The sequence below is a fragment of the Melozone crissalis genome, unplaced genomic scaffold (assembly GCF_028551555.1).
Source record: "Melozone crissalis strain CALT ecotype California unplaced genomic scaffold, PUWL_Pcris_2 ptg000026l_1, whole genome shotgun sequence".
NCBI lineage: Eukaryota > Metazoa > Chordata > Aves > Passeriformes > Passerellidae > Melozone > Melozone crissalis.
This window is the reverse complement of record NW_026535804.1, coordinates 5,338,495-5,350,745: the sequence shown is the minus strand read 5'-3', so window position 1 is coordinate 5,350,745 and position 12,251 is coordinate 5,338,495. Positions and strand designations below refer to the sequence as shown.

General features: G+C 41.9%; 1 protein-coding gene across 5 annotated transcripts in view; it reads left to right on the top strand.

Annotated features, from left to right (window-relative positions):
• Positions 1 to 12,251, top strand: part of TNRC6C (trinucleotide repeat containing adaptor 6C) — a 104,766-nt gene that overhangs the window by 10,247 nt on the left and 82,268 nt on the right. For all 5 annotated transcript variants that reach the window (XM_054278637.1, XM_054278636.1, XM_054278635.1 and 2 more), the window contains exons 2-3: positions 11,468 to 11,567; positions 12,114 to 12,135. In XM_054278637.1, coding sequence (XP_054134612.1) covers positions 11,505 to 11,567; positions 12,114 to 12,135 — 85 coding nt within the window. In that variant the 5' untranslated portion in view covers positions 11,468 to 11,504. The remainder of the gene's footprint in view (positions 1 to 11,467; positions 11,568 to 12,113; positions 12,136 to 12,251) is intronic.

Genomic DNA, 12,251 nt, shown 5'->3' with positions numbered 1-12,251 from the left:
CTCAGGTCGTCTCAGCTGGGCAGATGAGTGTTCAGCTCGGGTGACACGTGTGTGTCAGGTCCCTGCTGCTGTGCTGTTTTATTCTTGGCCATGCCTGGTGCAGTGTCCCTGCCTGTGGCTGCAATGAGGGCAGTGTGTGTGCATTTTCCACTCTGCCTCAGGGGAGGTGTTGCTCACCTTCCTGGGCCTGTGTCATCACTGAGCCACTGATGAACGTGGCCACCCAATGGAGCTGTGGCTGCTGTAAGCTGGGGGTCTTTTGCTGAAGGTGTTAACACCACCTTATTCCCAGAATAATCACAAGGGCAGCACCACAAACCCTGGCTTCAGGGTAAATTCTCTTTCCTTTTTTTGATGCTCTGAGTTGTGTTGTCCACCCCACCTGTGTGACAGCACCAACCTGGTCTTCAGCTCTGGCAATAAATAAGTTCACTGTGCTTTCACCTGCTGCTGACAAAGTGATTTGGCTCAGAAATAATTGAGCACTGGCACCTAACTGTGATGGAAGGGTGAAAGGAGGGTTAGGTGGAAATCCTTAGAGGTAAAATGGTGCATCAGTGTAGTAACACAAACTTGATTTTCAGTTTTTTTTCAATAGAGGAGCATGAAGGCTTAGCTTTGCTTGCTGGAGGGCTCTGAGGGTTCACTGCACAGTGCTCCCAGCTGTGGCCTGTCCCTCCTGACCCCGTGGTCCCTTCAGGATGACAGGTGACTGACTGGCTCCACCAGCCTCCCTCCCTGGGAGTGGCAAAACATCCTGTGGAGCTGCTGCTCCTGTTCCAATTTCCTGGCCTCCTACATTGCAGTCTGTGCAGCTGCCCCAGGAAGCAGAGCTCCTCTAAATTGTTCTTGGAGTTCAGCTAAATAGAGCCAGCAGCTTGTCTGTGGCTCCTGGGTCAGCTAAAGGGTGACACTTGGTCGCTGAGGGGGACTGGCACAGGACTCTCATCTTCTGAAGTATTTCCAGAAACCAAAATAGCCAGCAGTATCTGGAGAGACAAACATGCTGTGCTCTTGCTGAGCTGCTGGATTCCAAAGCTGTTTTCCTTTGTGCATTATGTCCCAGGAAGACTGGGGACGAACTGTGGAGCAGATGCCAGATCAACTGCTGGTAACTATCATCAGGCCTGGGAGGGAATGGAAATCTGGTTATCTGCACCCTTCACTGTGTGGAGCTTAATTTTTCCATCACTCTGTGTTGTTTGCTGGGGGAGGAGAGTTGTTTTTCAGAGCATGTTTCTTGCTGTTTGTAGCCTGCTTTGAGTAATGAATTTAAGGCAAGCTTTTTTTTGGGCATGTGGGGCTTTTTTACTTTTGGTGCTTGCATAGCATGAGCAGTGCCCATGGGCTGGGGTGTTGTCAGCAGATTGAGGGAGTAAATTCTGGTATGGTTCATGCCTGAAATGCACCAATGGCTGAGGTTTGGTGTACAACTGGGTGCTAGAACTGCCCATGGCCACATTTACCTATAACTCCTTGATCTGCCCCATATTGGAGCTTGTATGAACACCAATATCCCTGCACTGTGGAGAGCAGCACCTCCTCAGGAGAGGGGATGGACCTGTGTGCTGGCATCCCTGTGGGATTATCTACATGAATCTCTTCATTTGGATTGCAGCTTCATGATTGATCAGGTGATTGTCCCCACTTGCTGTGTTTGATTGGTGTCATGTGTCTTGGAGTGCAGTTCTCAGATGCCTTTTAAATCAAATGTCACTGGGTGATGAGCTCCAAGGGTGCAGTTAATGCTCTCCTGCTGCATGGGAGCAGGCTGGAGCTGGCTCCACCTGGAACAGGGATGGTGTGAGTAGGAAATCCTCTGCAGCGTCACTTTTGCTCAGTAATAAAGGGTTAACACACCTGCAATATTCCTTGTTTTACTCCAGTGCTCTCCTCAGCACCCATCCCTCTCAGCTAACACACCAGGAGAAACTGGAGTGTTTAACAAAACCAAAAGGAAGTCTTTAGATGAACAAAAAAACAACTCCAAACCCTGCAAACATTTACTGGAACTTGGCAGTGCTCAGATATGGGCTCTTCAAACTTCTGGTTTATCAGTCATAGTTCATCTGCATCTTTAGTTTATAAAACTTTTTCTACTCTGGAATTTCCCTCCTCTTCCAGTCATTGGTGATAACCAGGAGAAGCTAAAACAAGGCCAGGTTGGTGTGCTTTTGAAAAATATCTTGAATTGAATGATAGTAGCTACCTGTTCAGCTTTATTTTTGTTCTAATCTAATCTGCTTGAGTGGTTATTTACCTTATGTGCACACAAAGGAGGGTCACAGCAAGTTAACCCTGGCTGAGCTGGAAGCTTCCAGTGGGAGCCCAGGTCCTGCAGCACACACCAGCTGCAGTTCTCTTTTTCTCTCCTTGGGATCCTGCCAGGATTTTATTGCTCTTCAACCAATATTCCAAAGTGACATCTTAGAAACACTGTGTGCTACTGAGACAGAGCATGGAACACAGAGACTCCTTCTGATGCTGGAATTTCTATTTTACACTTTGTAGGAGCAGGATTATTAATTTAATCTCTTGGACAATCTAAAATCTGCCTCTAGTTTCACCAGTTTTAATTGAGTGTGTTGCTTTTCACACCATGTTCTCAGCTAATGCTGTGATGTTCTGGGTTGGTTTTGAATGGCAGCTCCATTCTGCTCCTGCAGAGGTTTGGTGGAATTTCTGAGTGGATGCAGAAATCTGACTGCTGCCCCTGTTCAGATGAATTTTCTGTTACACATTTCAAGATAAATTCATCAGAAACTGCAGGTATCAAAGTCCCAGCACACATCTGTTAGCAATGGATGATACCTTGATGTTTCAGAGGAAGCAATCTCCTGTCAAGGCAAATAATCTATTAATGAGGGTTAATTGCAGGACAGGGACATAATTGGACAGTGAGAAACCCCAGAACATGGGATCAAGAAATCATAAATTGAGGTCAAACAAAAACTCTCATTGAACTTCACTTATGACTCCCCACAGGAACAAATTTTGCACCCAGACTTTCAAATTACAGGGTGTAGTTTCAATCTGTGTGCTCACAACTGTGCATGTAGCTCCTCCATAGATTTATCTTGTGCACAGGGTGTGACTGGGGGCTTTTCCCCCACTAATTCCCTGGAAAGGAGATTGTAGCATTTCACTTTGTACATGGGTAGAGGCCTCCAGTTCTCTAATTGTTTTTGTGTTTAGGAGTTGGTGTGGCCTTATATCAATTTTGCTTCATAAAAAATAAATCAGCTTTTATTTTTATGTTTTTCCTCTTCTCCAAGTGTATATTTATTAAGATTTGATATACATTTTAATGTTGGGAGTTTTAAAAATGCTTCAGTGTGGAGGATTTTTCTTTACCTAATCCAAATCTTCTTTGTTGCAATTTAAATTCAGTGCTACTTACCACAGCTAAAGGAGAAAGATTTTACTCCTTGCTTCTCTACCTCTGTCTTTAACACCTTTTGAATAGCAGGGTTGCCATTTCTTTAGATAAGTGAAGTTTTTACCAAGAGCCTGTGCTTTTTTGATTTCCTTGGTGCTGTTTTCTGGGTTTTCTCCAGCTGACCTGTGTCTCTCTTGCTGTAAAAGTCCCAAACTGGACACAGCACATCAGCTAAAGAACTTCTGACCATCTGTGATGTTGTTGCTTTGCCTTTGGAGTGAGATCCACTGCAGCACCTGCTTTTTTGTCTCCCCAAAACTGGTGTTCTCCCACTTGTTCCCTATGCTGTATTTATATAGGATTTTTCCTGCCAAACATAGTGCCCTGTGCTTTTTCTCACTGATTCTCTGCCTTTCTGAGTTCATCAGGGTGTTCTGAGTATTGTCCCTCCTTAATTGTTTTCCAGCCCCATGACTTGATATATTCTAGAAACTAAGTGGACACATTTTCCCAGCAGCCAAGTGGTTCATTAAAATTTTACTGCTGGACATGTGGCACACTGCAACAGAAATTCATCAGGTCCCTGCCTTGGGGGAGGAGTTTTGTGGGGTTTTATTGTTTTTTTATTATTTTACATACTACTAATTTTGGTATGTACCTTAAATTTCTCCATGTGGATTGAAAAGTACTTTGGTTGCTTCTCTTTCATCTTTTCCAAAAATACTAGGACTATGCTGTAGGGAAAAAAAAAAAATCGGGCTTTTTTTTCCCTCCACAAATCCTTGTTAGCTCTTGCTGATATTTTTCTCTCTTCCCTGTAAGTTTTGTGCAGTCTTTGCCATCTGCTGCTTTTCCAGAGTGCCTTCCATCCACCTGCTCGTGCTTTAGGTACCCTGCAATGACTTAGACATGGTAAAATGTCAGCAGGCCCAGCCGGGGGGGAACATCCCATTTCTCTCAGGAATTTTTAAGCTGTTCTTGCCTTTGCTGGCCTGATTTCCTCTTTGGAGTGGTAGCAAAATGTTTATCTCCATCTCATTTTCTTCCCTGCTATATCATGTAAGTTTTTCTGAGAAGCCGGATCGCCTCAAATTTTGGGAAAAGGGACTTTGAAACACATCTTGAGTGTTTTACCTGTATGGTTGTTTGCTCCTCTTGATGGGGGAAACTTTTTTGTAACAGTTTTGTGTTAGGAAAGAGAGACCTATGGGACTTTTTTGGTCTTCAGTTTGTTGTTTATTGTTATCTCATTAAAACTTCAGTTTGTTGTTTATTGTTATCTTATGAAAAGTTTTGGTACATTGTCTGTACTAGATTTAGTGTACAGGAAAAGCACTGTAAGAAGACAAAGACAACATTAAAAATATTCCATCTTTTTATTTATGTCTATACTAAAAATCCTAAAATTTATCCCCTGTGATGGTGTTTACAAGGGTCTTAGGATGAGGGAAGAGACGAGAATGTTGACTCCATGTTTCAGAAGGCTTGATTTATTATTTTATGATATATATTATATTAAAACTATACTAAAAGAATAGAAGAAAGGATTTCATCAGAAGGCTGGCTAGGAATAGAAAAAAAATTAAAAACAAAGGCTTGCGAGTGACTGAGACAGTCCAATATAGCTGGACTGTGATTGGCCATGAATTAGAAACAACTTCATGAGACCAATCACAGATGCACCTGTTGCATTCCACAGCAGCAGATAATCAATGTTTACATTTTGTTCCTGAGGCCTCCCAGCTTCTCAGGAGACAAAATCCTAAGGAAAGGATTTTTCAGAAAATATCATGGCTACGCTCACCTAATAACAAACCACACTGTTCTCTATTATCTGCTTTACACTCTAGTAAACTCTAGTCTATCTCAAAGTCTTAGTAGCCCTCTCTGTAAGCAAAAATTGAAACCAGTACTTCAAAATATTCCCTTTCCCCTAAGTTCCCACATACAGCTAGTGCTGTATTCATCAGAGCTTTGGGAAGGAAGCCAGAATGGACCATTGCAGGGATGGAGGTGGAGTGTGGGAACCCAGGACATCCCTCTGGCTCTCCAGGATGGCCAAGACCCCTGCCAGGGGGCTCAGAGACCCTGGCACAGAGCACAAAATGCCTGTGGGTTTGATTGTGACCCGTGGAGCAAGTTACCAACCTTAGATGAAGATCTGCAAGCCATGACAAATTAAGTAGAATGATAGTGAATTTATCACAAGGTGAAAAGGTAGATTTTGGGTTTTTTTGGAATGGGGGTTCAGGAGGCAAGATGGAGGGAACTGGGCATGTCCAGCCTTTCTCCTTCTCCTTGGCCTCCATCTTCCGCTGTGATGTTAGCACTTTTGGATTGGTTTAGAGTAGAAGCTCACTGTCCAACATAGGTGATAGGTATTGGAAAGTAATTGTAAACATTGTATAGGTAGTTTTTAGTATAAAGCCATAACACCACCCTGGGGGTAGGCAGAGTGCCTGGAACTGTCCTTCTGGATGGACCTCAGCAGGGCAGGAGAAAAATTTTATAGATAAGAAACAATAAACAACCTTGAGACTGAGAAATGAAGAGCTCTGACTCCTTCTTCAAGCTCCAGGCTGGGAATAGAGATTTTCTAACACGTCTCGGGTCACTGTGAGCAGCTAAAGATCCCGACAGTGGAGCAGGAGCAGCCTGGCTGTGGGTGCTTTGCTGCCCCTGGCACCAGCTTGGCCAGACCCCCATGAAATCCCTGGGAGCAGAGAAATCCCTGGGAGAGGAGAAATCCCTGGGAGCAGAGAAATCCCTGGCAGAAATCGGTGTCACCTCGGCTCCGCAGCAGCGCGGCCGTTGTTGGCCATCTGTTCCCTGCTGACCTCTTTAGGGAGGGCTGAACAGAGAGAAAAGTGCTGTCACTTCAGCCCTCACAGGGTCATCTGTCACTGCTCCCCCTTCCCCAGCAAGAATCAAAACTAATATTTCCTCTTGCATGTTAATGATGCACTTTAAGGTTGGTTTGTTGCTGCTTTTTGCTCATATTTTTCTGGCTTTTCTCAGTTTGTCCCTGTGTGTTTGCACTGGTTTTTTTTCATATTTGCTTCTTATTTATTTGACCTAGTTTTGCATGCTGCTTTCTTTTTTGAGGTGATTGGAGAGCTTGTAATTAGGGACCAGCTTGACTCTTTTTGATTAATGACTGAGCCTGGATATCAAGGGAACAAAGCTGGCACTTTACCAGTCACACCAGCTCCTTCCCTTCACCCATATTTACTCTGCAAAGGTCACAGAGCTGCACCGTGCAAAGATGAAGCAGGAAACAAAATTAGCAATAGGCAAATACAGATTTTTGGTTTATCTGTTCCAGTGCTTGTGAAAACAAGGATTGCAGATGCTCTGGTGACCTCCTGCTTTGTGTAGGATTCCTGCTGTACATGTGGGTATCTGCATTGTTGTTTAAATTCCTGGTGACTTCCAAGAAACAGCACCTTCCTCTTCATATGGGACAATATTTCAGGTGTCCTGAAGGAATCCAAGCCTGCCTTTCCAGAGTTTGATACTCTGATTTTGATGTTAATTTTTAATCCCATTTCATCACCACCCTTCAAGCTCTTTTCTGCCCTCAGGATTTCAGCCACTTCTTTCTTACAATGGGATCTTGAAGAATTTCTTAAGTAGTCATTTTCTTCCTTTCTGTTTGAAACTGTGATACCAAATTTGGAGAATTTGTCTTTGAGAGCTCATGTCTGTGCTTTCCAAACCCTCTGTTATTTGTTATCACCTGTAACAATACATGGATCTATGAATTCCTTCCATAAAACCTCCACACCCTGCATTTGGATGATTATTTGCCAGTTCCTTACAATTCTAGTTATAAGATTTTCTTTTTTTTTTCCCATTTTTTTCCCCTGCCATTATCACTGTTAGTAAAAATGCCTGTGCAGGAATGCACAGTGACCTCTTGTATGGTGAGGAAAGTCAAAACCAGAGCAGTGCTTGAGCAGCTGTGTGCAAATTGTGGATTTCTGTCAGTAAGAGCAACCTCCACCACTGCCAGGGGAGTTTGTTCCAGCATAAAGTAGGATTTAAGGTGCAAGAGGTACCTTGGAATTAAAGTATGGTGGCTAAACCAGACAAAGGCATCTGTAGGCAGGGATTAGGAATGCTGTGCTGAAAAGGCAGTTTTCCTGTGTTATTAAATAAACCTTCAGCATCTTGCTTATACAACAAAATTAATGAGGTTGTTGAGGTTAGGAGCAGTGTGACATGGAATGACAAGAGAGACAGGTCTGTGTTTAGCCCTCAGTTACTGCAGGAACTTCTGAACTCTAAAACACTGTGTGGGCAATAATACAAATAGACTCTACCTGAAGGGTGTTGATGAACACTGTTCCTAAAAGGAATATTGCAAAATATGCAATTTTCATCCAAAATGTCCCCTCCGTGCTGGTCCACAATGCCAGCTGTGCCTTAAGCTGTGGAAGCAGGAAAACTCAAGTTCCTACTTAGCTAGATTTGTTAATTTTTTAAAGGGATTAATAAACCTTTCAGCAGCAGGCAATGACAGAGCCGCAGTGCTGGAGTTGTTGTGGCCATGACCTGAGCTCCTTTTGCTTTCCTGCTCTCAGAGAGCTCTCAAGCACCTCCACTTTAAAGATAACCTTGGCTTAGGCTTGGATTTCATAAGCAATTTGCAACCTGTGAAAACACCACTTCATTCTGTAGTAAAACTCCTTGCTCATAAAAATCCCTCCCCATTCAGATCCATATGTAAGAACAAGGCAAACTCCTACAGGGATATTCTGAGGCACTCCTGCTTTAGAACATGAGCTTTGTATTCAGAAATGTTTTAGCCTGTTTCCTGCAATAAAGATTAAATTGTCGCTCAGGAAGCAAAGCTGCAACATGTGCCTTTGACAACGTAATCAAACTTTATATAGCCATGTTTTTATTGTTTTCCTTTTGTTTTGCTCTTAGATGACTAATTTCTGCCTAAAAGTGACAGCAAGCGTTGCCATCTGAGAGGCCGCTCGGAGCTTTATTTCTATTTTAAGCATATTTAAAGCACATGTATTCACAAGTGTCATTATGTAAATCAGGTTTGAAAATTGAGCTCCATTAAAAATTGCAGTATCATTTTCTGAGCTAATCCAAGGCTATTTTAATCTCACAAATGAAAAAATAACCCCACAACCAAACCTCAGGTTTTTGTGAGGAGCGGCACTTCTACCTCTGATGTTGTAATTGCTGTGCTAATATTGTCATAATATACATTGGATTCTTAGTGGAGCAAAATGTTTGCTCTTCTTGGATTTCCAACTATTCCAAATTTCACTGACCTGAGATTTGGAATATTTGGAAATTCCACTGCATTGCTTGGAAATAAAAATTGATAGTGGAGTCCAGTGTAAGGAATGATTTTGGTACTGGTGAAAATGTTCAACCCTTTAAAGGCTTGGTTGGACTAGATGATTCTTGAGATCCTTTCAACCTGGTATTTTAGGAAAGGAACTTGATATTAAAAAACAGGCCTAACAAGGAGGTTGGGTATTATGTACTTTTATAGCTTAAAGAAAACTCTGCATGTTAGGCAGAGTGGTGATGGTGGTTTGTTTTTGTGTGTGGTTTTTTGTTTTTGTTTTTAAATACCGCCCTGAGTATTGAAGGGGATTTAAATGTAACTGTGGTGTTCTGGAATGGCTGTAATGGCATGGGGTTTCTTAAATACCAGCAAGAGAAAACCAAAAAGTTTCTCATTTTACATGGACTTGTTTCATTCACCTGCTTTCAAAAACCAGAAAAAGCTGAACTTCCTGTGGCAACAGTGTGAGAGCTTCACTGGAACTGGGCCTTTGTAGAGTCTGCTGTGACTTGGGTAGGGAGCACTGCAAATGAAGGCCTGGATGTTGTTTCTTTGTAGTTTCTGAGGTCCTGGGGACTTCAGTTCTCCACTGAGCTAACAGGGATAAAGGCAAATCTGTTACAGCTCCAACTCAGTTTCTTTTGGCAACCAAAGTCATCACTTTTTGCAAAGTCCTACAAGAAGCCATTTAAAAGTACAGTTTCATACACCTTTGTCTTAAGTGTGATTTAACAATTTTGGATCCCCACCTGCAGTTCCTAAGGGCAGATATTTCCCAAACCTCAGTTTACAGTACAGGGTTTAAAAGGCGGCCCCTTGGGACTGGCAGAAGCTGAGCAGGTGTGAATTTTTGGCCATGACAGAGGGTGAATCAGTATTTAAAAACCAGATAATTAATGCCATGTTCTCCACTGAGCTAACAGGGATAAAGGCAAATCTATTACAGCTCCAACTCAGTTTCTTTTGGCAACCAAAGTTATCCCTTTTTGCAAAGTCCTACAAGAAGGCATTTAGAAGTACAGTTTCATGCAACTTTGTCTTAAATGTGATTTAACAATTTTGGTGTAATGCACATCCCCACCTGCAATTCCTCAGGGCAGATGTTTCCCAAACCTCAGGGTTTAAAAGGTGGCCCCTTTGGACTGGCAGAAGCTGAACAGGTGTGAATTTTTGGCCATGACAGAGGGTGAATCAGTATTTTCAAAGCAGATAATTAATGCCATTCCAGCTGCCTGGACCTCCAGTGGTGCACCAAGAGCTCCCAGATGTGCCCAACCTCTGGCTGCTGTTCCAGACCCTGGGTCTTGCCATATCTCTCACTTCTGTAAATAGTCTGAGTGCTGTAAAGTGCCTTAAAAAGGCACCAACACCTGAGTTTAGAGCTGTGAATTGCTTTCTGTAGTGTTTATAGTTTGGGGTGACACAAGGAAAGGGAATCTGCTTTTAATTTAGTCTGGAGCTCCATACAGGATCTGTGTAAGCATTAAAGCATCTGCATGGCCAGGGTCAGTATTTACAGGCAAGGGAAAAAGCCAAATCCCACAACGCCCTCCAGCACCAAAATATCAGAAGTTACAATGTTCCCTTTTCTATAACAAAGGGAAACTATGTAGGAAAATGCAAACTTGTTAAGAGGCAAAATGTTTCATGGGGAATGTTTAAAGACACAATGTGCAAAATCTGAAGAGTGGTTGTTGTCTCCTTTAGGTAAAGAGCAGTCTGACAGATTGTGACCAAAAATAAAGAGTTTTGTGACTAAAAACCTCTTTTTTTTAAACAACAACAAAGATCCAAACAAAGAAAAGGGGGGGGGGGGGGGGCTACAGGCTTTGGCAAGTTAGATGTAAAGCAATAGTAAATTAGGCTAAAAGTGATCTTGAGGAGTAATTGGAAGGCTTTGAATCTAATAATAGTGATGGTAATGGCTTCAGCCCATCAGAAACAGCCTTCTCAGAAGATCTGTGAGGGTGATAAATGATCAGGACCTGAAGAGCTGTCAAGGAAGATAAAGCAGTTATAGAGAAGTAAATGAATTATTTGCATTGGTGTTTATTGGAAAGGATGTTGGGAGGGTCATTGCTATAACCATTTATTTCGGTGATGGACATAGGAAGCAGAGAAAATCTTTCAGATGGGTGTTCTTCTTGATTTGGAAAGATTCAAGTTAATTTTTAATCAAGATGATACTGGAACAGTCTTGTTTTGCATTAATGCAAATTCTTCAGCAAGAATTTATAGGATGAGCACAAAATATGATTATTGGAATTCATCTGGGCCTTAGTTTACAACTCTTGAGAACAAAATTGATGCGTGTGGAAAATTAATGCAGCATGTGTTTGATCAAAAAGAGAAAAATAGTTCCAAAGTAATGAAAGTAATGTAGTTGCTCATGATCTTCAAGGTGTATTGTGAATCACAGCTGCTGAAAGCCAGCAGAACTTGCATTCATTACTTGGGATTGTTCCTTTTTTTTCCAGTTTCAAACTTTCTTTCCCTAGGATATGCTAATATTAAACAGTGCTTATGAGTGATTGTGGAAAGAGGTTCCAAATAAAATCTGTCCTTTCTGAATTCTCACTGCCTGCTATTTTATTTGTTGTGAATTTCAATTTTGGAACAGCTCTTTTTTAGAGTTTTTATTGCAGCATTAGAAGCAGCCTTTTTTAGACATGAGATGTAGAAAGTTAGCAATGCAAATATGGATTATTCACCTTCCCAGAGAAACTTCATCTTACTGAAAAACTCTTCCTAACCTTTGTTCTTATCAGGGAGAAAGAACAAGAAACACAAGAAGAGGAACATTTGATGGAAGAAAAGAAAAAGAAAAAGCAGGAAGAAAAGAAAAAGAAGGAAGGTGCTCAGAAAAAGGTTTGTTCATGTTCCTGTTGTAATTGATCCTTTCACTTTTTAATGTGATTGTGGCTACTGATGCTGCAGCTCCACTTGTGGGAGTTTTAATTTGAAATAAGAATTGATGGCTGTCTTTTCTGGTATAAAAATCAGGCATCATAAAAAGTTCCAGACAGATTATAAAATAAACAGGTCCTCTGTGCAAGGTGGGGGCGTGGGTGGGTTCAAAGGGATGCTGGACAAAGCCACAGAAGTTCATTGTGGTGGATGCTCAAGGGTCCAGAAAGGCTCTGCCCCCCAGGAGAGGGAAGGCTGGGTGGGTGGAAGGGGCTGCTGCCCTCTCTTGTCATTCTTTACACTTCCTCTTTGGCATTTCCTTCTGGCTTCAGGCAGGCATTTCTGTCACATGGAGTTAAACTAAAATTCTCTAGTCCTTAAATGAAACAAATGCCTGGTTTATGTAAGCAGTTTCTGCAAAAAGTTTGGCCTGCAGCCCTATAATTATGAGGTATCACTTGCAGTATTGACAAGTGGTTGATTTGTTTTGTTCTTCTCTTCTTTCAGGCTGCTGAACAAAAAACCAAAGGTAAATTCATGTTTATTCTCTGTGAAATGTTTGATATTTTGATAAGCTTGTTTAAAAAATGTGCTTGTACTTTTTATTCATTGTGTCTGTTTATTGAGGAGAATATATCTTACTAG